The 27,603-nt window shown below is 36.3% G+C and overlaps 1 protein-coding gene across 1 annotated transcript in view; it reads left to right on the top strand.

Annotated features, from left to right (window-relative positions):
* Positions 1-6,612: 6,612 nt before the first annotated feature.
* The window catches only part of LOC100725511 (cyclin-Y-like protein 1), a 31,820-nt gene continuing 10,829 nt past the window's right edge, over positions 6,613-27,603 (top strand). The window contains exons 1-6 of the mRNA XM_063233627.1: positions 6,613-6,814; positions 16,072-16,146; positions 17,964-18,002; positions 19,923-19,933; positions 23,584-23,669; positions 26,693-26,728. Of these exons, the coding sequence (XP_063089697.1) occupies positions 6,613-6,814; positions 16,072-16,146; positions 17,964-18,002; positions 19,923-19,933; positions 23,584-23,669; positions 26,693-26,728 (449 nt within the window). The remainder of the gene's footprint in view (positions 6,815-16,071; positions 16,147-17,963; positions 18,003-19,922; positions 19,934-23,583; positions 23,670-26,692; positions 26,729-27,603) is intronic.

Genomic DNA, 27,603 nt, shown 5'->3' with positions numbered 1-27,603 from the left:
TTTCCCTGAACTGACTTTCCAAGAAGATTAGCTGTTATAAAGTTACATATGCATTTATCATATGACTCAAACACTCTAGAGGTAGGTGTTTCCTGTAAAATAGTGAATATTAATTTTTAAATAGGGATGGAGGGACAAGGGATAAAAAACGGAACTGAAATATGTTATGTTTATGTACAGATTTCCTATAGTTAACATAATCATATACTGCAACATATACTAACAAAGGCAAAATATTATTCAATGCAACCTGATGAGGAAAATATACAGTCATTTATTTCATAATTAACCATGTGAGAAACCAACCAGAAGGCCTACAAACAGGTAAGAGAATATACTACAGTGCATGAAACCTCCAAAATACAACTTGTTAAAAATAATAAACATGCTAGGGATTCACACTGCAGTGTAAATGAGCCTTCAATACATTTACCTACATAGAGGAAATCAGATCACAAAACATGTGATATTATGTGATTCTACTTACAGTGTGCAGCAAGTGAAAATTTGGGCATTTACAAATATCACAGGTCGGGGCTGGAGGTTTAGCTCAGTGGCATAAGCACCTCCCTTGAAAGCAGGCAGTCATGAGTTTGATCCCCAGTACCGATAAAAAGGAAAAAGACCAAAAAAAAAATATCACTAGTTGTCTCAGGATGGGGCAGAGAAGAACTACAAACCTGGAGCACGAGACAATATTTTGGAGATGAAATGGTTCTTTATGGGAATGTGGAGGTGGATTTGTGGCTATACAGTTGCCAAAACACAGAAGATAATATTGACAGAAACAAACAAAAAGGTGACAACACAAATGATATCAAGAGGCTAATTACAGAAGTAACAGCTGAAAATTCCCCAAACATGAGAATGGAAACTGACATACAGATCAGTGAAGCATAGAGACTCCAAATAGTCATAACCAAAACAAAACACCCACACATATAACAGTCAGCATCCAGAAACCCAATGTAAGAACAGAATGTTAAAGCCTTATAGAGAGAAGAGGCAGGTTACCTATAAAGGAAAACCCATCAGAATCACAGCAGACTTCTCAGCACAAACAATGAAGTCAAGAAGAGCATGGAGTGAAGTATTTCAGATCCTAAAGGAAAATGACTTCCAACCCAGACTGATGTGCCCTGAAACACTTGCCCTCAAAATGGATGGAGAGATAAGATAATTCCATGACAAAGAACATCTGAAGAGCTTCATGACCACCAAAACAACCCTGCAAAGATACTGAAAGACGCTATAGATAGACATATGAAAAAACAAGTAAGCAAGGCAAACAATTAAACCCAGGGGAAAGGTAAAGAATCAACAGCAGAAAGATAACATGTCAAAACTAAACCAATATATAACAGCTATAAACATTAATGTAAATGGCATAAAGGCACCAATTAAAAGAAACATGCTGGCACACTAGATCAAGAAACAACATCCAACCATATGCTGTATATAAGAACCTCATCTAAGCCAAAAGGAAACTCATAGACTGAAACTGAAGGATGAAAAACAATGCTCCATGCAACAGGAAACCCCAGAAAAGCAGGGTTAGCTATTGTGTTTGCAGATAATGTGAACTTCAAAACAAAAATGATCCAAAGAGATAAAGAAGGTCACTATCTACTACTTGGGGGAAATTTCAAGAAGAGATAACAGTCTTAAATATATATTAAACAAATGTGGGTGAACTCACAAAGAAAAACAAATATTAACAGAAATAAGAACCAATAACATAATTATAACAGAAGACATTCACATGCCATTGATATGATCAACTAGACAGAAAAGCACTAAAAAATAACAGAACTAAATCACACCTGTGAATATATGCACTTGGTGGACATATACATTATCCCACCCAGCAACACCAGAATATACGTTCTCTTCAGAACACATGGAACATTCTCTAAAATAGACCATATGCTACCCACATAACATGGTTGAGTAAAGCAAAAGACTTGAAATTCTTCCACGCATTTTATTGGATCATGGCACCATGAAATTAGAAATTAGAAAATCACAAAAGAAACTGCAAAAATGACACAAACACATGCAAATTGAATCACACATTCCTGAGCAATCAGTGGATCACAGAGGAAATTTAAAAAGACAGTAAACAATACCTACAAGCAAACAAAAATACAAATTCATCTCACTGGAACCTGTGGGATGTAATGAAAGCAGTCCTCAGAGGAAAATTTATTATGATGAATCCCCACATCAGGAAAACAGAATGAACACAAATAAAAAACCTGATCCTACACCTCAAACATCTTGAAAAACAAAAACTAATCAAGCCAAAAGTTAAAGAAGGGAGGAAATTATAAATATCACAGTAGAAACCAATGCAATAGAGAGTAAGGAAATGATACAAAGAAGCAATGAAATAAAGAGTTGGTTCATTGAAAGAATAAATAAAATTGGTAAGCCCCTGGCCAACCTTATTAAAACAAGGCAAGAGAAAACTCAAATTTATACAATAAGGAATGAAAACGGTGAAATCACCACAGACCCTGTGGAAATACACAAGATCACCGATACTTATTTTGAACTCTCTCTCTCTCTCTACTCTCATAGGCTTGATGACACAGGAGAAATGGACAGATTTTAGGAAACATATGAATTACCAAAGTGGAATGAGGAGATGTAAAACTTCTGAAACAGCCGCCAAAATAACCTAAGGACATTGAAAATGTAATTAAAACCTTACCAACAAAGAAAAGCCCATGTCCAGATTGATTCACTGCAGAATTTTACCACACATTCGAAGAAGAATTAATGCCAACACTCCACAAATGTCAATGAAATTGAAGGGAAGCAATTCTTCCTAATTCATTCCTGGAAGGAAGTATTACACTAACACCAAAATCAGAGAAAGACCAAGCAAAAAAGAGAACCACAGGCCAATCTCCCTAATGAACACAGATGCAAAAATTCTCAATTACTGGCAAAGAGAATGCAGCAAACCATCAAGAATAGTTTACACCACGAACAAGTGGGATTCATCCCAGGAATGCAGGGATGGTTCAACATACACAAATCAATAAATGTAATCCACCATATCAATAGAATCAAAAATAAAAATGATATGATCATTTCTATAGCTGCAGAAACTTTTGATAAGATCCAACACTCAGTCATGATAACAATATTACACAAAATTGTAATACATGGTCTTTACCTCAATATGATAAAAGCCATCTATGACAAAACAATATCCAGCGTCATACTAAATGGCCAAAAATTGAAAGCCTTTACTCTAAAATCAGGAGCAAGACAAGGATGTACATTCTCACCTCTCCTATTCAAAATAATGCTAGAAATACTAGCCAGAGGAATTAGACAAGAGAGAGAAATAAAATGAGTAAGGATTGGAAAAGAGGAAGTTAAAAAATCATTATTTACAGATGACATGGTACTCTATATAGAAGGCCCCCGAAATTCCATTGAAAGACTCCAAGATATAATAAATAAATTTAGTAACATAGCTGGATACAATGCCAACACTCAAAAATCAACAGCATTCCCATACACAGACAAAAAACTCACTGAGAGAGAAATAAGAGAAGCCACAAATGGGGGGAAATCTTAGTGAACTTTCCTTCAGACAAGGGACATTTGTCTAGAAAATATAAAAAGTTTTATAAAAATGAGACTCCCAAAATTGAAAGGCCCAATCCAAAAATGGGCATCTGAGATGGATGCACAGTTCTCAGATGAAGAAATGGCAATAAATGACAAAAAGGCAACAAATGGCAAATAAATACATGAAAAAATGTTCAGCATTATTGCTCATTAGAGAAATATGCAAATTAAAAGCACCCTGAGAATCCATCTCACTGTAGAAAGAATGGCCAGGATCAAGAAAACTACCAAGAACAAATGCTATAGAGGCTGGGGTGAGGTGGGGGAGGAAATCCCTTCACTGTTGGTGGGAGTTCAGACTGGTGAAGCCACTGTGGAGGTCAGTCTGGGGGCTCCTCAAAGATCTGGGATTGGAAATCCCATTTGACCCATCTATTCCACTTCTGGGCATATTCCCAGAAGAACTGAAAACATCATACCACTGTGATATATGTGCACTCTTGTTTATAGCAGCACAATTTCTAACCACCAGGTATTGGAAACAACCTAAGTGCCCATCAACTGAGGAATGGATAAAACAATGTGGTACTTTATGTGACAGAGTACTACTCAGCCATAAAGAAAGATCACATGGAGATATTTATTATAAGTATTTGGATGCAACTTGAGAACATACTCACAAGTGAAATGGATCAATCTCACATGTGTAAATACTGTATAGTCTCCCTAGTGTAAGAAATGGTAAGAGTACATAAGATAAAATACAGTGAAAGGATAAGAATCTGCATACAGGGAAAAATAATGTCTCAGGGAAAGTGAGGAAAAAGAAAAAGGAAGGAAAAATAAAAAGTATCTAAAATTATATAAATACACAGGATATCTAAAATGACTGTACCACAAATTCTGTAAGTTCTTGGAAAATGGTTAGCATTCATAGATTGGAACAATTGTGCAACTTATTGTATGGTGATCTGAGAAACTCTTGAAGGTCAGTGTGTAAAATAACAGCTCTAGTTATGCTCCTACCACCTTGTTTGGAAGGCCTATATCATCAGTTATTTGCACTCTGCTACTGTTGTTTGTCTTTTTTTGTTTTGGGTTTTTCTACAAATTTGTTTTGTTTTGTTTTGTTTTGTTTTGTTTTTCTATCTGATATACAAAACATAGGTATACATGTAGACACGCATACATGCATAGAACTTCTAAATAGTTTATGAGAATTGATTGTATAATGCATAATGGAATGAACAGCTACTTTGAAGCAAAAGAGACACTATGTATCCAGTGCTGATTCCATAGCATCATGATGTGAAATCCAGCAGTACTATTATCCTTTATTCAGACGGACTTGAGTCTGTTTTGTACTGTTTAATTTCAAAATACAAAAGGTATGCATAGCTCTTTTGGAGATAACAAGACAAATTATGGAACCCATTGTTGATTTCCCTGTTGTATGGTTTTCAAGGCCAATGCCTTCATCATTATGTTCTAACCACTAATTTTTTGTGTATGAATTAATTATATGTGAAAATATGGGCAACTATTCAGAAGAAAACAAGAGACCTTTTGGTAGACAGTGATAATATCCTGTTGTCTTGCTTTGAAATTAGTGTGACATACATTGTTTTCCTCTGATCTGCTTTGTTATGATTAGTTTACCCTGTTTAAAATAAAAATTTTTTTAAAACTATGCTTTTTCTCCTGCCCAGACTCACAGTTGGAAATATTTCATACTATAGTGCCGCATATAGACAAGGAACTGTATGTTGATGAGGGGAACACGTCTAAAATCTATGTGAAAAAAGTACTCATCCGTAAAGCACAACCTAATACTCACTGACACTCCACATAACTTTGACTTCTACCCTACTTTCATACAGTATGGCTAATACACTTGTGCTGACCCATACTCCTGAGGGCCCAGACTACTCTATCTCCACCCAGACAGTCATGTGAACTTGACTACAAAGTAATACTGCATCTCAGATTTCTTCTAAAATATTTAAAAAATGTTAGATGTAATTGCACTTTAGGCTTACATGAGAATCTTAATTAGAACAGCACCATGCACATAGCACTTGATAAATGTTAACTGCTACCCTTCTTATCAAACCAGGACCTTGGAGCCCCATTTTATGATTCTTCGATTTTGTAGGAGAAACTTATGCCTTATGAGTTATAAAAGAAAAGAAATACCAAGAACTGCTGATGTGAAAGGGACAAACAGAGGGAAGAAATAAAAAGTTGGACAGAGAGGAGGGGACAGTTCATTCCCTATTTGAAGTGTAGATATGAGGAATCCTGAGTGTCATTCAAGATACATAGCCAGAAATATTTATTCAGAGTTATATCAAAGCTTCAAGTTACAGGCACAAATGAACATTTGCTTGAAAGAGGTTAGAAAAGCATTTCTGTGCAGAAACAGTCAAAAATTTGAATACAACTAAGTTCCATTAGAAAATAAAAGTTGTACCACTCAGGGAGGCTGAGTTGCCTATGGAACTAGTCACTAACTGGTGCCTTCTATAAAGTCTTTTACCCTGGAGCACCAGTAAAGTTAGAAAAGCCAGCTCCTGAAAAATGGGAACAGGCAACTTAAACCCTGCGTGTGAAAGACTGAGCATCCCAGGTGGGGCAGTGTGTTTTGATTCAAGTTCTGGGTGACAGTTGGGCGGGTGTGTGGATGGAACCCGAGTTGTGATTGGCTGCTGGTAACCAGGTAACCACAGAATGCATTCCAGTTGGCTGGTGCCAGCCAGGTGCTTTCAGTTAGTAGGAGGTGGCTGAAGGAAGGAAAGCACTGACCTAAACTCTGGCAGTGGCTTTGCTTCTCAGCACTTATGGGATCTCTACCCTTTCTGGATGACGGAGGACGAATCATCTTAGCGGTGTTGGGAAAAGGTGGTCAAGGGTGGGGCCTGCCTGCTGGGCAGAGACGAAAGTGAAGGGAGAGCAGGAGAGCCCTTCTCTGCATTGTTGAGCTGGTCAATTGGGGGCTGAGTAAAGGTGCAGTGACACCCTATGGGGAACATTCTGACCTGTTGCGTGGCCCCCAATTGTGGCCAGCGCAAACGCAAAGGGTCAGTGGAGTCAGACTGCGACTCTGAGGTCTATGGAGATGTGGGGGCACAAGTAACTGCTCCCCGGAAGAACAAGAAGTTTTCAAAGGGAGCCAGGGATGGCCACCACCGGGAATATATCCATTACTGGAAGATGCCCAAAGGTAGGCAGCGGCAGACGTGGGGACACTGTCTGGCCTTAGGTGAAGCTTTCACACCCTTGGTGGCTTTGAACACTTTCTTTCAAGAGTTGGCTTTACTGGGGCTGGGCACTGATGGCAAGGATTTCACTCCAACCATGCCTTGCTTTCCTACACTTATTTCTGTCCTGTCCTGAGGCCACTGTCTTTTCATCCCCTATCAACCAAGTTCTTGGCCCTACTCACTCCTCAATCCTATTATGGACCCTTTCTGTTAGTAGCACTCTCTCTTGTCCTGTGGAACTTTATTAGGATTTTTAGTATATTCATTCCCTTTTCTTAGAGTTCAGATACGTTTACATTTACCTATCCTTACCTAGATTGCTGCCAAAGTTAATGAGACAAGTAAGACCTGATTCTTACTTTGCTTACACCAGTGAAGGCAAGGATACTCTAGCAGTTCAGACCCAAACACTTGAGGATTTCCTGTGGAAACTCAAGTAGAAGTTGTCATAGGGGTTTACATGATAACCTGACATTAGGTCTATAGAAGCTGTTTCATCCTTCCAACTGAAATTTGAGTCCAGAAAAAAAAATTGATGTAAGGGAACTTTAAATAACTAACACTCATGAGATCATGAGATGTTGCTCCAAAATTTTGAGACAAAACATGAACTTGGGATTTAGTTAGGAAAGTAAAGCCTTAGGAATTAATGTATCACACCCTGCCAGCTCTGGAATGTCAGTTACTCCTTATCCCTTCTCCTATCCTGCCCCACCTGCCAGTACAATACTTCACAACTGCTAAGACTGTCGAACTGAAAGGATTCTGCTAGAGGAAAGAGATGAAATCTTTGATTTTTACCCCCAAGAATTTTAAAATGATCAATGTTGGTGAAAATAATTGTGAGTTACAAGTTGGTTCCCTAATGAAGACTGTCCTTGTTTATTTTTCCTTTTTCAAGTGCTAGGAATTTAAACCAAAGCATTTGTAACTTGCTCTATCCCTAACCCTGTATTGTTTTAAAACAAGTGTATTTTGGGACAAGATCTCTCTATATCACTAAGTTCCCCAGGCTGGACTTCACCTTAGAATCATCCTACATGCTCATCAAAGACAGCTCTACTTAGAGGGTAACACTAAGTCTTTGAAGTGGAAAAAATTGTATCAGAAAGATATGAGTCCCAAATGGCAGAGTTTATTTCATTACTATATAGGAATTGTCTCATAGTTTGTTCTTCATTTTAACTTTAGTTGGACTCTTAGTCACTTTGTTAAGACTAAGTATGCCCAAAGTCGGGCATGGTGGCTCATGCTTGTAATCCCAATACTCGGGAGGCTGAGGCAGGAGGATCCATGCGAGTTCCAGATCAGCCTGGGCTACAAAGTGAACTCAAGGCCAGCTTGAACTGTATAGCATGAGACCCTGTCTCAAACAACACAAAAGAAAAACAGAAGACTAAGTAAGCCCAATATACATGCCTTTGTAACATTTTGGAACTATAACACTCATTAAAGGATGAATACGTGTACAAGTTACACCTTTAAATGCAAAGCACATAAGTATTTATGAAAACTTACACTGTACTTGATGGTATAAAGTAACACTATGACTGATTTTACCAAAAAAATTAAAATGTAATGTATTGCAAATATGTACTAAAAAAAAAAGGAAGAGCATAAATAGGACCTTTGTATAGTTCTTCATGATTTACATGTTCTTCTGCGTTATACATCGCACTTGACCCTTCCTAATACAAAGAAAACTCTGTACATTCTCTGTATTGCAGATTAAGAAACAAAGTTAGGAAATGACTGAGTGCTTCTAGCTACCTCCTACTTCAGATAGACATGGATATGGTACAGATGCCAAATTCAATCTTTGCAGGGGAAAGAAAACTTTTCAGAATGCATCTTATATTGTATTCATAATGTAGACCTGTCTCTTAGACCTTACTCTCATCGTACTTAGTTTCATTTAGATTTTGCAAAACTCAGAGGCAACAGTTACCTTTCTGTGTCATTTGTGTACATTCATTTTAATGGATAAGAACAAAAGTAAAGTTTAAAACAATAGCCTAAATTCTCTTCTGAAGTCAAAGCGCTTGTTCTAGGAACTCAGTTGAAGGTGAGAATGCTCTGAATATTAGGGGAAGCTGGCAAGAGGGCAGGGGAGGGTAGGAGAATGATAAGCAGCACTGAGTCTGAAATACTGAAAAATACTTTGAGCATAAAGCCTGTTGTATTGTATTTATTAAATTTTCCTTTCTATTTGTCTTTTATAACTGAATGCTTAGGGTCAGGGAAATGGCTCACTAAGGCACTTCTGTAGCATGCAGAGAGCACAGCTGGATCCTCAGAAGTGCAAGAAGGGTAGTGTTTTGGCACTGAGTACAGTGACCAAAATCCTGGTTATTTGACTTCAGTTTGCATAGATAGGAACAGCACCAGATCCGACAACAAATGTAAAGGATAGGTACATTGAAAATCTGCTTTTTATCTTTATTTCAGGTAATTTCATATCAATTTCCCTGTTAAAGTTCAAAATGCCGACTAAATTTTTTTTAATTAAATTGAACAGTTTTATGGATGGGTTTTTTTTTTTGTTCGCTTGTCAATTATTTGAGAATAACATTTTTTCAAGTCATTTAAGAACCTAGTGTAGATCTCAGATATACGCAAAATGATCTTTGTATTACTTTACATTTAGCAAGTTAAGTTGACCTATCACATATTCACAGATACCTTATGATTTGGCAAACCTTTAAAATGTAATCACGTACAATTCCATTAAATGTTAGTTTCTGGGGACACAGATAAAAATATTTTGGTTAATCATGACTTATACTGTCTTATTATAAAATTCAAATGGTATATTTTGTCTTATAATTTGAGTCTATAGGATGAATTATTTTCTAGGGAAAGCATTTCAGTATTAAATATTCCCATGACAAAATAAAGTTAACTTTCATGTTTTCATCAGCATTATAATCACTCTTCTGGACACTTGTCATTCTTTATGGCCTATTTCACACCTACGTCTGAATAGCTATATTCCAAGACACCTACAACTTAATGATCTTAAGTGACAAAGCAAGAAACAGCATTAGAAGAAATCTTAGAAGAAATGGTAAAGCTTGGAAAAAATATCTAGTTTTGAGGACACTGAAACAAATGTTTATTGAAGAACCTATCAGTGTTCAGTACAGAGCAGATAGTGCTGTACAGACAGCCCCATCCTAACCCTGATCCTTACAGTCTAGAGGGGACAATGATAGACAGTATTTGTATAATTTAAAAGTCAGGTGGCAAGGTGAGGAGACAAAGTGAAATTGGATAGTAGTTGTGGTGGGAGGCCACTTTTACCAGGGCAATGGAAGATGCCTATTTTATTTAAATGATGTCTAAGCAGCCCTAAGTGTGAGAATGATCTGAGTTGGGCAATGCTTCCATGCAGAGGGATAGCCCCCTCTTTTTTGATATCCTTAAATGGGAACAAATTCAGTAGACCAAGACATAAAACATGAAGGCAGCTTCAGGACAGCAAACAACATCACAAGAAGAACTTGTGGGTCAAAGTCTTTGTATGCCTAATGGGGTTTGACAAAGACTATTATGGACTTTAGTTGTCACAGGAAACCACGGGAAGATTATTGGCATAGGAAGCTCTCTTTTCTGTTGTTGTTGTTGTTATACAAATAATTATTTTGTTTATTTAAAAGGAAAAGAGAAAAAACAAACAAAAAAGTGGTATAAGTTTACAAGTAATACAGAACTACAAATCAAAATACGAAATCACCAGTTAGCAGATTACACATTATCATGTTAGAGATAGTTGCTCAAGTCACAGTCAAGGCCCACAAAGTGGACATTCAAACAGAGAGACTGCAAACAGTTGTGTTCAATGATTCAACCAAAAACATTAATATGGTCAACTATTTAACACTCCTAAACACACTTGCAGTTGTATACTTTAGAGCACTTTTTTCCCCTCTCTTTTTACAACAAAATTTAACGTTTTGGGTTTTATTACTCCTTAGCTCTTATTACTTTTATTTTTTGGAAGAGAATAAAGTCAAATATGGCAAGACAAAGCTGTCGGTCAAAACCAAGGATAGACATAGTACATGATGTAAAAACAGAGTACAAGGTTATCAACAATGGTTACCATAATGCTTCTTAAAAAATTGTCTATCTCCTTAGGTATTATAAAGTTGAACAAAGCAGTACAGAACAAGAACAATAAAACTTAACATTGTAAACTTTACAGGACTTCCAAAGGAGATAGTAGTGAGAACAGAATCGGCATCTTAGTGAATCTTATTCCCTTCAAAGTAGTTGCCTATACCCTCAAACTATACTATCATACAGAACGGAGCAGAGTCTAATCAGTCAAAACAAGATAGTGACAGTATTACAGGACTTCAAATCCAGTTAATAGAAAATCAGTAAAGTTACTATTATATATCCTGCTAATTTTAACTTATCCTCATAATTTAAAAAATCATACAAAATAACTAAATAATTTTTCAATGAATAAGGGAGAGATTGAGATAAAAGAGGACATAACAACATAATAATACAGGTCAAATCATGACTGTTTCAGCAACCTACTGCTTCACCATCAAATAACCCGACTTAATAGTAGTTACCATAGTGTGTCTTTTTCCTTGAAATATTATAACTTTATATACTATAGAGGAATCTCTCTTTTAAAGAAAAATAGCAAACTACCTGTAAATTCAGATATAAGATGTGTAGAAATGGACTTTAAAATATGACATACGTGTTGCCTTAAAGCTACCTTGTTTTCTCATCCAACTCCCAGAGTATTAAAATATTTAAGCTAGTGATGTAATAATAAAGAAGTGATAATTTACAACAATTCAAAGAAATTCAGCAAAGCATTCCTAAGTAATACATAAGTAGAAAGAGGATTAATACAATATACGAATGTCACATCTCAGTCCCAATCCGTAAAACACGGACTGAGGATTAAACAGTTAGGGAAGGACTGAAAATGGATGGAGAAGCTGATTCAGAGTGCAGATCAGCAGAAACTACAACAGAGAAGTCAGATGGGAGTGAGCACTGAGCAACAGTATGCAGGAGCGCTGCTTCCTGTGATGTACCCTCTGATCAGCACAACCAGCTCCAGGCAGTGGAATGTGGATGCCAACAAAACCAACATGCTGCATAGAAATTATGAATCCACAATTGTTGTGTTTTGGATCTTAAAATGAATATAATTCATAGCAAAAGAATATAGGACTGGCCAGTGATTTAGCTCAGTGGTATAAGCACCTGCCTTGCAAGCACATGGTCATGAGTTCATGGTTTGGTTCCTGGGTACCAAAAGAAAAAAATAAAAGATTAATAGATCAACTGGGTAAATGCTTCAACCTTCGAATCAGCAAGTACACAGCAGTTGGCACAGAAACTGTGAATATCTTCTATTTAAATGGTATTTATTGAAATCAGTGTCTTTTTCTAGCTCTGCTTTATTCCTGCACTGTTGATCATTGTTTTTTCTCTTTATTATTTGGATGAGAAACATTAATTCTTGACAGTTTCCAGTTTTATTACTCCTTAGTTCTTATTACTTTTAATTTTTGGAAGAGGATAAAGTCAAATATGGAAAGACAATGGTGCATAATTTTAATATTTTAGTAGTGCATTTCATATATTCCAAGTCACGTGTGCGACTTTCTGTTTTTAATAGTTCTTCAATTGAGATGGATGTCTCCATTGATAGTATCTCAGACATTAACAAAAGCAATATTACATATCAGTAATGTTTTATAGATTTATTTCTCTCACAGATGTTCACATGTAGACTTGAGTTAAATTTTTAAAACTGTATTTCACCTATAACAAACCACTGTGCTGTGAAGTTTAAATTTTAAACTCGTAATATAAAATTGGTGGATATTCCAAAAGAGTTTTAATCATAATCTCTAGTTATAGTTTGAAGTATTTGTATATATTTCTAAAAATCTTTAAAGCATTTGTATAAGTTTCACGGTACTCAAAGTTTGCATTTTCTTGACATCTGTTTTAAGTTGTATGTACGCAGGTGTGTGTGTCTGTGTGTGTCTCTGTATGTGTGTTTATGGTCCCGAATGATTTGCTTTATCTCTGGTAGTTACACAATCATGATAGTGAAAGAAGAGCAAAGTGATATGGTTAGTGTCCCTTTTGGCTCTTGGAAATAGTTAATAGACAGTAGAGTGTTAATACACTTCTTATCTGTTTACTCTCTAGTAACATAAATGTCTATTGGATAAAATGGCAACACATGATCTTTACTATTAGCAGAAAGAGCAAGCAGTATACTATAGAAAACTGTGGTGGGCACACGATAAACTAGTACTTCCTGAAAACTGTGCAATGACAATGTTCAAAGTAATGGATACAGTGCCTAACATACATAAAACTGATGTGAAAATAACCAGTGTGAAAATTCCACTACTAAGCATGGGACAGTAGTCAAACTGTCATCAGATATTTGTAAATTAAAGGCACAGTAATGTTTCTCGTGCACATTCACAGGATTTTAACAAAACAAATCTGGGCTTGGAGTTCAAACCATATCATTGGTACTACCGGACCCTAAAGTGCCCTTATGCCTTTTCAAAAGCAATTAGCTCTGTACATTCAACTAAGAAATCCACTCCTTTTTGTGTATTCCCTGCATCTTTTAAAATCTTCCCTAATTAGAAAAAGATGATTTCTTTTAAAATACTATCTATAAAAAAAGAAAATACTATGTACATGAATATTTTTCTCATAATAAAATCAAATTTTATGAGTGACTAAATCTTCAACCAATAAGAGATTGGCTACATAAAGTACACAATACCTTGCTGCATTGTTATGGTATCAAAAGAGCAAATATTCTCAAAGGGCTGATCATTTTGTGGTAATAAAATATGCAATGAATTGTATATTGATGTTATTTTTTCTCTTTTAATTGTTCTGGAGATCAAATCCAGACCTCTGTGCTTGCAAGGTATGTTTTTCACAACTGAGTTATGTTTCTGAGCCCAAGAGCTATTTTTGAAACATGCATAATCAAAGCAACTAAAACAAATGGGGAGGGTATGTTGATAATTTTTAAACACAGTAGTTTGGCATTTACACATTGCTGTTCATAATATCTGTTAAAAGAATCAAGGACTCTTGTAGGTCCCCACCTTGAGTGTGATCATCAATATAGCTGATTAACCAGAACCCTTAAAAATTACAAATTAAAGAAAATCTATTCCAAAAATAGACTTGCATAACCAGGTAGTTCATACAGGTTGATCATGTACAACTAGACCCAGGAAGTAACCCTTCTCAAAAGCCCATGTCAGTTCTCCTTCCCTCTGTCCATCTCTTCTGCCAAACATTTACTATTCCTGATGGCAGAGGTCACCACTAGCAGCTGCCAGTTAGCTACATAACAGTCCTAGTGTCTTTCTCCTCTGATTGTTGGGAGGACTCAAGAGAGTTGTGATGCACTGACCAACCCTGCCTCATATGCCTATGCTATTGCTCTAGAGAGGGTGCAAGCCTTTCCCTTGGGCTGGTTTCTTTTATTTTTGCACATTCTCTTTATTTTAAATACCAAACTTCTTGAATTTTGTCTTTAGATACATAGTCTTGGAGACAAAGACAGAGGCAGAGAAATAGAGAAAGACAGATAGAGAGAGACAGAGTGTGTGTGTGGGGGGGGTTTAAAATGATTCATCTGATTTTGATACTTAGTTTTTCTGGACTACATTCAAAACCTGTCATTACAAAGGTGCCAATACCTAATATAGCTCTTTCTATTACTTATTTTTAATAGTAAAAATTTCTATGAATTATATTTAGAAATTCAAATGCGCACCTATTGGTTTTTAGTAGAACATGGTCCTAAAGTTCTCAGAAGCTTTAGAATACAGATGGCCATGTAAGTCTGTACCTGTCACCTTGTGCATGAAGTGATTTTATTTTTCCACATAACTAAGATTGTCACATCTTCTAAATGACATGCAAAAATTCATGTATTCTTTAGAAGTTCTTATATAAGAATTATTTTACTAAAATTGATTGAGGAATTACCATGAAGAATAAAGAATGGTTTTAATAAGTTACTAGTGATGTCATTGTACCTTTAAAATCAATTATTCAAATTATTGTTAAATCAGAAAGATCAATATTATATTTATATCCAAAATCCTAACCATAGTACTCAGAAGGGGTAAAAGTAGTATTCAAAAGAAGGTAAATTTGTGAAGTGCTGAGTTAGACAGTAGTCACTAATAGACTGATTATTTTTTTAATATATCAGTGCCCATTTTGAATTTTGCAAGGCCAAGGATATAGAGAAGAGTGTGACTGGACCACTAAACACTCTAAAGTAGAATAATTAATAATGTGTGCTTAAGGAAATATTGCTTAACCACTAGTTTATTTGAATATTGGTACAGTTTGTTACAAAACTGTTTAAGTAGCCTGAGATTTTTGAGGACAGTCACATCATACCCCATAATGAAGTTTATTATTTCTTATAATAGCAAATTATGTACTATTGAAGTTGAAGACTCTGTTTTCTAGTATCTTCTAAAGAGAAGACTTTCCCAATCTAGTTCTAAGGTGGACATCTTGGCAGAAAGAAGAATCAAAAATCTATGTACAAGGACAAGTTTCTTAAAAAACAGTTTTTCTCAGGAAGGTGATTACAGATTAGCACATTGGATTTTAATCCTAGATCTTCCATCATTTATAGTCTCCTAAAAGCACAGCTATCAAAATCAGTTGTTTTGTTGAATGCAGCTAGAAATAGCCATGTGATTCATGGTCTAAAGAACGTTTGATGTTTTTAAATATTTGTCACGTTGAACTGGTATCTAACAGTGCACCCACGATGCGAGAGCAAGTGTTTGTTACTCAAAACCGTTCCTGCAATGTGCCAGTAATACCAGCAGAGAAGGCCATCCGAGGCCATATATTCATCTTAAAGTGCACTAGGTTCATGGAAAAGCTACATTAGATTATTTAGGTAAAATTTTAGAATAATAAGTCTAAGATATAGCCTGTTTTATTCTGTGTGTGAAAAGGGATTCTACAACTTTACAGTTCTCTGGGAGAATCCTTATGTTGTTCCCTTCATTTTATTTCATTCACATTCATAACTAAAAACATTTTACAATGCTGTTAACATGATTTAAAGGTATTGGGAAGCTGTTTTCAAAACTATCTACATTTCTATGGAATGAATTCATGACATTTTTTTTCTTTTTCTCTGTAGAAGGAGCTTCAAAATTAAACCCTTCTGATGATCCAAAAATCGGCACAATTTTCCTGAGCAAATCTCAAACATATGGTAAGACTACATTTCCCCATCAATGATCTGGCTGAAAACTATTGTCATTTTACGTGGTTCATATATTATGCAAATATTTACAAGAACTTACATATTGGATGCAGGTTTTCAATTTTTTAAATGTGCATTTTACTTTTAATATCTGATTATACACTTTCTTTTAATGTCACTCTAAACTTGAGAGCTTGTCTACTCTCTGTTAAAACATTTTGCTGCCTCTGTATCACTACAGCAGACCACATGATTAAGGAAGGGGTCATGGATTTAAACTTATTTTTCTGTATTATTTTGTTCCTTTCCCCTTGTTCCACAGCAAATGTTTTAAGGAGAAATAATAAAACTTAGTTTACACTTAGATTATCTTGTCATCATATTTTAAAAATCATAGATCCAGATATGCAGATAGGTATATATGTGGATATAGCCAACGAGAGTCATACTGAGTCATCCCTTCGATCTCACTGTTACAGTGCTATAATCCAGTGAGCGTACCTAACACCAGATTTAGGATTTATGGTATTCTCAGAAATTTTGAGTTAGCAAAAATGTTTTGATCCTATGAAGAGAATCTGTGTAAACATACTCTGACATTTCCTAAGGGGTGAGGCAATGTGTGCAACTACTGTAAATCATTGTGTCCTGCTTACTCCAGAGTGAGGATCAGATTTGCGGGACTTTGTGAAACCTAACTTCTCTTCTTCATGTTTGGATAAATTGCCTTTGTTGTTGTTGTTGCTGTCGTTTTATTGTGTTGTTAAATGTCTGATATATTACAAAATTTTCCAGTTGATTACAAGAGTAAGAATTTAAGGACTGAAACCCCTGTAATACTTAGAAAAATGCAGCACCATGAACAATGGGGATTCTTATCTATATTTCCACTTCTGTACAATTTTCTTTTTTGAGCTGGTCATTTCTGGTTAGCATTACTGTGTTTTTCCATTTCTTCAGGAGATATATGTGCCTCTCACATGTAGAGTGTGGGATAAAATACAAACAGATCTGCACTCCTCTCTTCAGGGAATATTCAGGGAAAGGAATATGCAGGTGTCCAGCTTTAGAGGAAACAGTATGGGAAATGCTGCGGTGGCCCATGTAACTCTGGAGTGTTTGCTTTATGTACTTCATTAGGCCAGAATGAATTGTGTGCTATTGAGAGGGTGTTCAGTTAGGTTAGCACATTCATTTCAAGGTCGATATTTCAGGTGGATTAATTTACAGTTGTCTAAAGAATCACTAATATTTTTAGTAACATCTGCATTAACTTAGTAGGTTATGAATTCTAGAGCAGAAAGAGAATAGTGAGTGCCTAACCAGAAACTTGTTCATAGAGCCGTCTGCTATTAGATATTTGTAATTAAGCTGTAAAGCAATATACAGTTACAAAGTACTGTGTAATTACTCAGGAAAGTCTGGTAAAAGGAGAGACACGAAATAAGTTAACTTTTTTCCATTAGCTAACGTTCATCTAGGATCCAGTTTTACAATTTTCTTTCATGTAAGGACAGTCTGTCATTTCTTAGGGTAAACAGAAGGTACAAATAAATATTTGGTTCTTTATCAAACTTGTCTTGGCAGATAATTGCCTCATTTTGGTACCCAGTTCTAACTCACTACCTTGTGCTTGCCAGGCAGGCACTGTGCCACTGAGCTATATCCCCAGCACTAGATGATTTACCTTTAAAAGTAAAACATTCATTCTGTATATTCTGTATATTTATAATCCATCAGATATTTTGTAACCAGTTCAATGTACGTTTCTAAGGCATTTGTATTACAATAGTTTTACTAGGTTTATTTGTTTTCCTTATTCTTAGTGCATGACCAGAGGAACAACACCCATCTCAAGCATGTAAGTAAATCGTTGATAAGAAATTGAGTAAATCTAATTGTTTCTGCCATGATTTCTAAACAAATACAATGAGGAGCCAGTCTGTTACCATAGACTTCCTTTTCTGCATTTTTAAGGTATCTTGTATTTTCCTGAGATGTTTTAAATTTACTTCACAAAGTCTTTGAGTTAGTAATTTCCAGTTTTAAGGGTTTCTGATATTTAAGTTCCATTGTGGTAATAAGGGCACAGTGTTAAAGGTTTGTATGAGATATTTGGCTTTAATTGTTAATCTTTTTAAAAATCAAAATAAACTATTTAACACATCAGTCTTTAGCACTGTCCGTTGTTTTTCCATCATAACAGGTGAATGCTTAGCTTCCTCTTTCTGCCATGACTTTATTCTCCCCAATTTCCTTCAGATGCATCATACAGTTTTATTTTTGTTTTTTGTATTTATTTAGATCATATATTTTAAGCTAAATAACTAATTATCATTTATGACTACTGTTTACTGCTAGGTTATGTAATAACAGTCACACTGTTCTGCCTCTTTGTACAATTTAATTCTTTGTCTAAAGTATTTCTGAAATGTACACAGCTCTGCACTGCTGCTGGATGATCCCTAAGGAGCATTAGTTCACAAAAGCAAGTCAGATAAGTAACCCAGGGCTCTTTCTGTTTTCACGTTCTTCCTCTTTGAAGGAGGTCAATTTTCCATTCTTAATGGGACAGTTCTCTTAACAACAATCCCGCAATGCTGTAACATTAGTCACATGCCTGCCAGGACATTGTTCACATTCTAACACAGCCTTGCTTCCGTTTTCTCCCAGAGGCCGCCCTCACAGGCTTTCCTACCTTAGAGGGACAGGCTTGTCCTTAGGCCTGCTGCTTCACTTTCCCTGGAATAGCTCCTTGAAGTCTGTCTTCCACAGGGCTCTGTGCGTGTGTCCTCACTGTCCGAGATGCTTTTGTTTCCTCTGTCTTGTGCTCCCCTGTTCTACTGGAAAACTTTCTCCTGTGAAAGGGCATGTGGGTAATTTTAGGAAGCCAGCCTGTAAAGGAAAATATAGTTGTTAATAAAACCTAGATTTGCAGGTTGATGCCAGTTTTCACAAAGCTCTTCTCATTTCTAGTGTTGCTCTTAACTCCATTGTCCCCATATTATATACCTCATAAATAACCAGCTATAGCCACTCCCCCTTCTCTGGAAGCTTTTAAAGGCTTCTCTATCTTAGGGATGCTGAAAGAACACAAGGCTTTGTTATTGACTTTTTCATCTCATTGGAGTGGTCTTTAAAGTCTGAAAACTCCCTCTTCTTTTAAAGTCCTTGATATTTTCTCTAGTTTTTCTTATAGTTTGTTTATTCAAATATTGTGTTTTTCAGACTCATACTTCTTCACTAATGTCAAATTTCCATCCTCTTTCCATTTTCTACTTTTTCCTTTGGCTCTGATTAAACATTAGTTATTCCTTGAATTGAACTTTTTCAACCTGGTATTGAAATACTTTTAAACTTCTAATTTGCTCCTGAATTTCTAGCACTCCCACAAATTCCTTTGTTCCTGTTACAATGATCTCTCTTGTCAGAGGATTCCCTGAAATACATGGGTGACCCTGGCATTCCCTGGACTGAAATATTGTATGTGAGCAAAACTTTCATTTAACTAGTGGGCACCACTGTGAGAATTTGGCAGTGAAATCAGGTTTTCCTTCACAGGGCTTTGGGCAACAACTAGGGGCCAAATCTCTTGGGACAGCCTGATATCAGAGAAACAGCTCCTCACCCTCTACCTGAGGAATACAATCAAAGCTGCCTGCTTTCCAGAAACTGTTCATCATACAGTGTTTCCTCCACTAATGTCTAGGTCTCAGCCATGATGTACTTGATATCTCTAAGGTTTAATGTCTATAGAACATAATATCTGCATAGCACCTGCAGAGATGGAGGACAGGTGTACAATGGCTCTACATTCATTTCCTATGGTTTTTCATGGCCTCTGCTTCACATTTTATGCCAAAGTGCTCTGTGCCTCTGAGTGTCCTAATATTTTGCCATGTGAGTTAACAGTATTTACCTTACAGTTTTCACACATCAAAAACTATGTCCTTTCGGGCTCCAGGTCTCATGTGTAACATTTATTTTATTCTTTAATTCAAATAATATTTCAGGAGCAAGTTGAACTAGCTGCATGTTCAATCAATCCACCATTTTAAACTTAATTAAAACTTGCAGTTCAAGTGTAAGTGTGTCTCAGTTACCTATTTATTGCTGGGACAAAATACTCAACACCCACAAGTTAAACGAGGTAAGGTGTCTTTTAGCTCACATTTTGTAGAAGTTTTAGTCCACAGTCATCTGGCTCCAAAGCAAGAAGTCATGGCAGAGGAACCTGAGAGCGGACATACACTGCATGGAATGGCAGGTAAGAAGCAGCAAGACTTCTTCCTCCTTTCAGTTTTTATTTCATTCAGGCTATAAGTCTCTCGGTTGGTGCCACCCAAACCCAGGTGCATCTTCTCTCTCCACTAAGTCCAGCATTCACACCCAGAACTATGCTAATTATCCACACAGAACTATGCTAAACCATTCAGTGAACTAATTCAATATCACACACCCATGATTCAGTGACCTCCTCAGAAGTCTCTAGACTATAAGCACTAGAGGGTTTGAAGAAACGTCTAGTGTAAGCAATAACCAAATGTATTTAAATTAAATACATATAAAGCTATTACCTTGGACCCTTAAAAGTATGTATCTCCAATAGATTAAGGATTCCTTTAACTTGTAGATGTCAGGTGATTTCTCCCAGTGAAGAGAAAGTAACTAACACAGAGTTTGGTGCTGGTGGTGGGGTTATTGCTGTGCTGCTGCTACCTGACCATATGGTTCAGAAGCCTTTATAAGTGGCTTGTAAGATCATTTGGAAAGGGCTAGAGATACCAGCTGTGTATTTTTTATTTAAAGTGAAAAAAAAACAGTTTCAAAACTGGCTAGTGGGAGAGTAATAGGAAACGTAAAACGTGTGTTTGTGTGTGTGTGTCCGTTACATTAGCAGAAAATTAGTTTTTATTTTGCTCATATCCAAAGGCCTTGTCAAAGGCTGAAATTAAATTAATCTGGTTGAAGAAATTTCACGGCAGTTCAATGTTAAGGTAGTGGCATGGTTACTGTTGAGGGCTTTCATCCAGATCTATGTTGAGAGCAAATGGCCCAAAAGAATATTTAAAATGTTTTGAGTTTGTCCGGAAAGAAAGCGCCAGTAAAGCCGTGTCTTGCAAACATGGAAAGACAATTTGCTTGCTGAAAGATTACCACTAAAAAGCCAAACATTGTGGAGGAGTATAATAGAAAAGATGGTCTGAAGGTTTCACAAGAACCAGAAACACTCCACTGCCAATGCAAATGCCCTCTAGAAAGATTCTAAGGTCACAGGGATTCCAACCCACAGTTCCTTGATCAGTGACTATTTCCACTCTGTGTCTTCCATTATCACTGTAATGGTAGTGTCACAACATTCTGCTTTAGTGTTCATTTGCCAAAACTGTCACTGATTGTTAGTGTGGTGACAGATCCCCTCATTATCTCATTGCTCAGCGGTGAGATTATTTTGAGAGGATAATTCAGTGTCTGGATATCTAAGACTTTTAGGGTTACTTGGACCACTGGGTAAGTTTGTTTGCATGTCTTCTGTCTTTCTGGTTGCACACTGTTACGTGGTTCTGGCTGACTTGTGCACACAAAATACACACAGACACACACATGTTCCGTGACATCTCATCTGGATAGGCTTTTTATAAAACTAAAAATAGATGAAAGTTCTTAAAATACTTACGAGGAAGGTTGGTGGAGCATGTGGATGTAGCTCTAATGGTTGAGATTTGTCAGGGGAAATCTACATAATTCAACATATTAATATATTTTAGTGTGGCAACACAGGAAGAAAATTGGGACAGTCTGAGCTGGACAAAGTGAACTAAAGAGGAAGAAAAATGATGCATGAATATACTTTGTAAATGTCTCATTAATTTATAAAATACAATTTATTTTTATTATTGCACACAGACTTCCACATTTTTAGTTTTTGACAAAAGAGGTATCACTTTGGTCTTTTTTTCTCAGATGTTCAGCAGGCTCTGTAATTACCAAAAAGATCAGCTTTGGTAGTATAAGTATTTTTGTCTTCCTAACTTTGTTGTTAAGTGTGAATTCATGAATCTGTTTGAAACTTTATGGTAATGGACTACTCCTACTCATTTACAGCAAAGAATAATTGCTTTCCATTTCATGAGTGAAGTTGTTTTCAAGGTTAAGTGATTGACATTACTGCATATTAGATAAGTGTATGTCAAAAAATAATGTCTGTTACAGGATATATTGTGTGTACTGTAGGTATACGTAAGCCAGAATGATAGACATTTAGTGTGGTAAAATTTTTTTCTTTTAAATTTTATGATTAAGCATCACTTAGAAATGTTTCTAAATTTTTTGCTATTCTAGTTATCTTTAAAAATGGGAAAATGGGGCATGAACAGTTTTATTCTTAAATTCTTGACCCGAATTCAACTGTTGACCAATTGTAATCACCCAGATGTGCTGTGTGTTGTTGATATCACCAGACAGGTTGTCTAACCATCTCAGAATGGTCATATAGTTATACAAAATGGGTCATGCTTTAAGGTCTTTCCCATGCTGAAGAAAAAATTAAATATGCTCAATCTCTTACACTGTCACTGGAACACTTTCAGAGAAATGTTTTATGATGCAGCTGTTGGCAGATGTATTCCAGAATGTAGATGGGATCAAATCTGTAGGACATGAACACCGAAAAATGCTTCTCAGGCAGCGAACAGCATGAATGAGGCAGAAATGTGTCCTGATAAGTGTCAGATAGCTTTAGAGAATTACATGCAATCTTGAGTGTCTGAGGCTTTCCACAAAGTGATGTAATGGAAATCCACCCAGAAAATAACTGAATGTTCAGTTCTCAAATTTGTTCTTGTCCTGTATTTTACATGTGAGGGAATCTACAAATAGTACTTGTATATCTTTGGTAAGGGTACAGGCTCAGGTGACCTATGGCCCTAGCTTATTATTGACTGAGCATCCCTGGCACAGTCCTTTGACTGTGAAATATTTGTCTCATCACATTAACACACTTAGTGTCAGTTAATCAATTAAGTGTTAAGCTTTTGCTTGTTGTACTATACTGTTAATACTGTGTCAATACTATGCAAGGCATTACATTTTATTCTAGTTACTAACAGTAGAAATAGAAAATCTTAGCTGTTTTTCTTGCTAAAAGTCCAAAATCATATTTTAAACTTTTTATAATATTTATAAAATGATGTATACTAAATGCTTGTCAGATTTGAAAATAGGTAGCATAATAAGGGCTATATTTTACAACCTACTCCTCCAACACCCCTGAAAATAAACAGCCTCCTGCAGTAACATTTGCAGACCCATATGCATGACACTGCTCTCAGACATTTCATGCAGTGTAAGAAATACCTTCATGGTTTGTCGCTTGACATTTTAATCAAGGAAATAGCCCCAACATTTGGGAGTCTAACTTACTGTGACAATTTCTTCTACTGTCAGCTTATGAGGAAGTACAGCTCCTGCTCCTCAATATGGATGGACGAAAGCACACTCAGCAAGCCTAATCATAGAAACATAGTACAATGGTGAGTACAGGGATGCTGCAGAGGCCTGAGTGACAGGTCCCCTACTGCTAAAACATTCCAGCCATGTTGGGTAAATTCAGCCATATGATTATTCTCTTCCTTGCCCACTTTCAAATATTGGAGCAAAACATCTATATTGATTTTAAAGGCCTAACTGTGAATTTCCCATTTTTATTTTAATCTACTCGTGGTAGAAGGGAACACGAGTTAGCAACTAAAGAATCCCATGAAAAGTGTGCCTCTTTAGAGTATACATGTATGATGCAAGACACTGTTAAATGTAAAGAGAACAAGTGCTTTCTATTTGGATATTTCTAGAAAAGATAGTTCTCTATGAGTTACAGTTTTTAACAATTTAGAAATGACCCTTGGAAAAAAGAATTGCTTTTCCTCTGTTGACAACCCAGTTACCAGCATTTGAATGTTTGCCATAATACATGTGTAGTGTCACCTCATGTGCTGTGTGAGCACCACTGCACTGAGGTGAGCGGCTCACCTGGATTATAAACTCAATAGCATAACAAATTCAAGATACAAGTTTTGAAAGCATGTTTCAATGGAAAGGGAGAAAATAGCCACCCTGACAAGAGTTAGGGCAGGGAGCCCCCAAAAGATGGAAGATCCATAGGCCTTTGCTCCTGGATACCTTTATTGTGTACCAAGGACCCTATGCGCTGCCTAGAACTTACCATAGCCCTCTTGGTTCCGAGGGATTTATTTGTATTGGACCAGGTCCACTTGCCTATGTCATTGCTTTGGAGGGCTTTGTGTAACTTCTATTTGTCCTTGAGAGGGCATTTTCTCCAAGGTGGACAGCTGGTTGACTAAGAGATGCCTTATTCATCATTACATTTGAGTTAGTAAGGAGATGTGTGTGTGTCTATTGTAGTGATATAGTGCTCCTAGAGTGGACAACATGCTGACCCTAGAGTGAACACATATGTGTATGTGTGTGTGCTAGTGCATAGGTGTGAACACACACAAGTTTTCCCCCAGAGTTAGTCACTCCTCCTTCCCAGTCTGCTTCCCTGAATTCTATTGGAAGTACAAAAGGAAAGTTACCTTGGTTCTGTGCACAAGACTTTCTTTGCACTCTGCTTGGCATCTCTTTCTCTGGTTTTGGGTGCAAGCCCCTAAGCCATTTGGTGCCTTTTTGTTTTGTTTTTTCACTACCCTTTTCCTTCACATTATTGCCAAGGGAAATTTTTCCAGGAGAGTTTTAACTCCTTCTATTTAGGATTAGCCAGAAAACCTAAGGAGTCCCCTATTTTATTCTTTCCCTACCTACAGTACCCTTTCCCATACCTATGGGGTCATAATCATAGATGCAGGAGGAAAACACCCTGATAGGAATCTTTCAAGCTTATTAAAATACCAACATCAAAATTCAGGTTCAAATTTCTATTCTGAATTGAGGTGGTTTATAGAACATTGCTAATGTCCCTTTGGTTTTCAGGTTTCGTTTTAGAGTGCATTGGCCCATTAGGCATCTAGGAAAGGCTTTGAGATGTTTATCATAGGGTAATAGTGCATTCTTCTTTCTTTTTTTCTTTTTGTACTGGGAATCGAACTCAGCATGGTGAGCTTGCCAGGCAGTCATTGTGCCACTTAGCTCTACCCCAATTGTTCTTAATAAAATGTATAAACTTTGTTAGAATCACTTATGTAACTTTATCAAAATATATGTCTGGCAACACATGCATTTTCACCACTTTCATCTTCCCTTTGATTCGTGGGTAGTCACAGCACTTTAGGAAATCAAGGATGAAGTTTACCTGTCGTAATGTACATAATGCATGCCCAATGATTGTGACATTGAACTGTTAAGTCATTCACAAACATGGTTGCATAGTGGAATCACCTGGGGGAACTTGTCAAACACTCTTTGTACCAAATTCTTCCCTGTGCCACTGAATCATAAAGTCTCAAGTTGGAATTAAGGATCATTGTAAAGCTCCTTGGGGGATTCCAATGTGCAGGAAAGTTTGGGAACTACCGATCCAGAGAATACTATATAGGAAAAGAATTGCTTCTGACTATTTGGTGGGATTTTGGACAAGCTTTGGCTCCCTTATCTGTAACAGTTGGTTGTTAGATAAAATTTCTAATAAGTTTTGGTGAACCTTTTCAATGTATGATGGTCAGTCTGTGATTAAACTCAATTTGGAGATAACCTGTTTGAAATACTATAAAAATGTGCATCCCTGATGCATATGATGTGAGACTTTAAATTTTAAACACATTCTGGACTTCTTTTAAAATTCAGTTTGTCTTTCCTTGATGATGTTAAGCTTCCTTTTAAACAATGAGAGCAAATCAAAGCATATAACTCACTCAAGGGAATCCCTTTGTACCCTAATAAACAGTACCTATGCATAATTTAGCGATACAGCAACATATTATCTGAAGGGTTGTGTCTGCATATTAATACTTTATTTAAACTAATTTGGAAATATTTCCCATGAATATTGTACTGTACAGATGTAGGCTCCATTACTATCACTGATTTTTCAGCATAAAAGAAGTATTATCACTTTGGTGGCCACTTGTATTTACTACAAAATTTTTTCTTGCCCTGGAGGAATGATTTTCATTTTGCAATACAGCACTTTTATAATTTACTTTCAGAGAAATAATGAAAATTATGGTCAGGTGAATAATGAATAAGTCAACTAAAATAAATGCACGGGCTTCAAAGTTTTAAAAAAAAATATTATGTGGTTTAGTTTTAAGTATATGGGCAGATATGTAGAATTTGTCCAGGGAAAGAGGTTATATGGGTAGAAACACAAATGACAGAGAAAAACATAATAATGGACAGTTAAAAGAAGATGTCCTGATGTCACATTGCATAACATTTGACATCTGTCTACTATAAGCAAGTTGAATGAAACAGGGGCAAGTGCCCATATGATACTGTTCTGAAACAGGAAGACAAGTCTATGAGAAGTTTCCCCTTGCAAATTTGTCTTCAATTTCACCAATAAACTTGGTTATTACATATATTTTTTTCCTTCCCACAGTATGACGTTGGCAGTATATTACCACATAAAATACAGGTGAGCTCTTAAAAACTTGCCTTATACTTCAACTTAATTTACAGAATACCTATATATTGTCAGGCCCTGGCTGCAAACATCAGAGGTTGTACTGTGCTTTTAGTAATAGATGGAAGCAAGTCATTTCAGGTTTCTAGTTATTGTAATTAGGTCTGTTGAAAAATATTCTCTTAAAGATCACAAAGGATATTTGCTTCCATAGATTATTTTGATGTGTTCTGTTTAGAAACTAAAACAGAGTTAAATGCATATGTGTTTGTGTGTGCCTGTGTGTGTGCAGGCAGGAGGTGTTAACAGCATTTCTTGATCGTGGATCTACTGACATTTTAAGCCAGGTACTGTTTGTTGTGGGGGCTGTCCTATGCAGTGCAGGATGTGTTACAGGACTGCTGTCCTCTGCCTAGTAGATGCCTGTCGCTTTCTCCCTCATCTTGTCTACTGTTGGACAAGATCACTCCCATTAAAAACCACATTGTTAACACACATAACAAAAATAACTATCTTTTATAACTCTTTGACATTTCTGTTCCCTTTCTACATTGGGTGAAAAATGTATCTCTATTTACACTGATGTACAAGTCCTCATTTGACTGAATAGAACACCAATTAAATTCACCTTTTTCTTGATTCATCGACAGATCTTTTGTAAGAAACAATCAGAAGAATAACCAATCACATAGTTGTATATCTTTGAACATAAATATGTTTTTAAAATACAGATCATTATGGATAGTCTTTTACTTTACAGCAAACACTGCAACCATTTGTTTCTTAAGTTAGGTATAGTGGAATTTTACATGGTGTCTCTGAAATTGCTACAAAATAACACTTAATGGTGTGTCTTTCACAGTGAGCAATTCTTTTATCAGTACATG

The sequence above is a fragment of the Cavia porcellus genome, unplaced genomic scaffold, assembly GCF_034190915.1.
Source record: "Cavia porcellus strain 051 isolate PalLab524CR breed Dunkin Hartley unplaced genomic scaffold, mCavPor4.1 scaffold_23, whole genome shotgun sequence".
Classification (NCBI taxonomy): Eukaryota; Metazoa; Chordata; class Mammalia; order Rodentia; family Caviidae; genus Cavia; species Cavia porcellus.
This window is presented reverse-complemented; position numbering and strand designations above follow the sequence as displayed.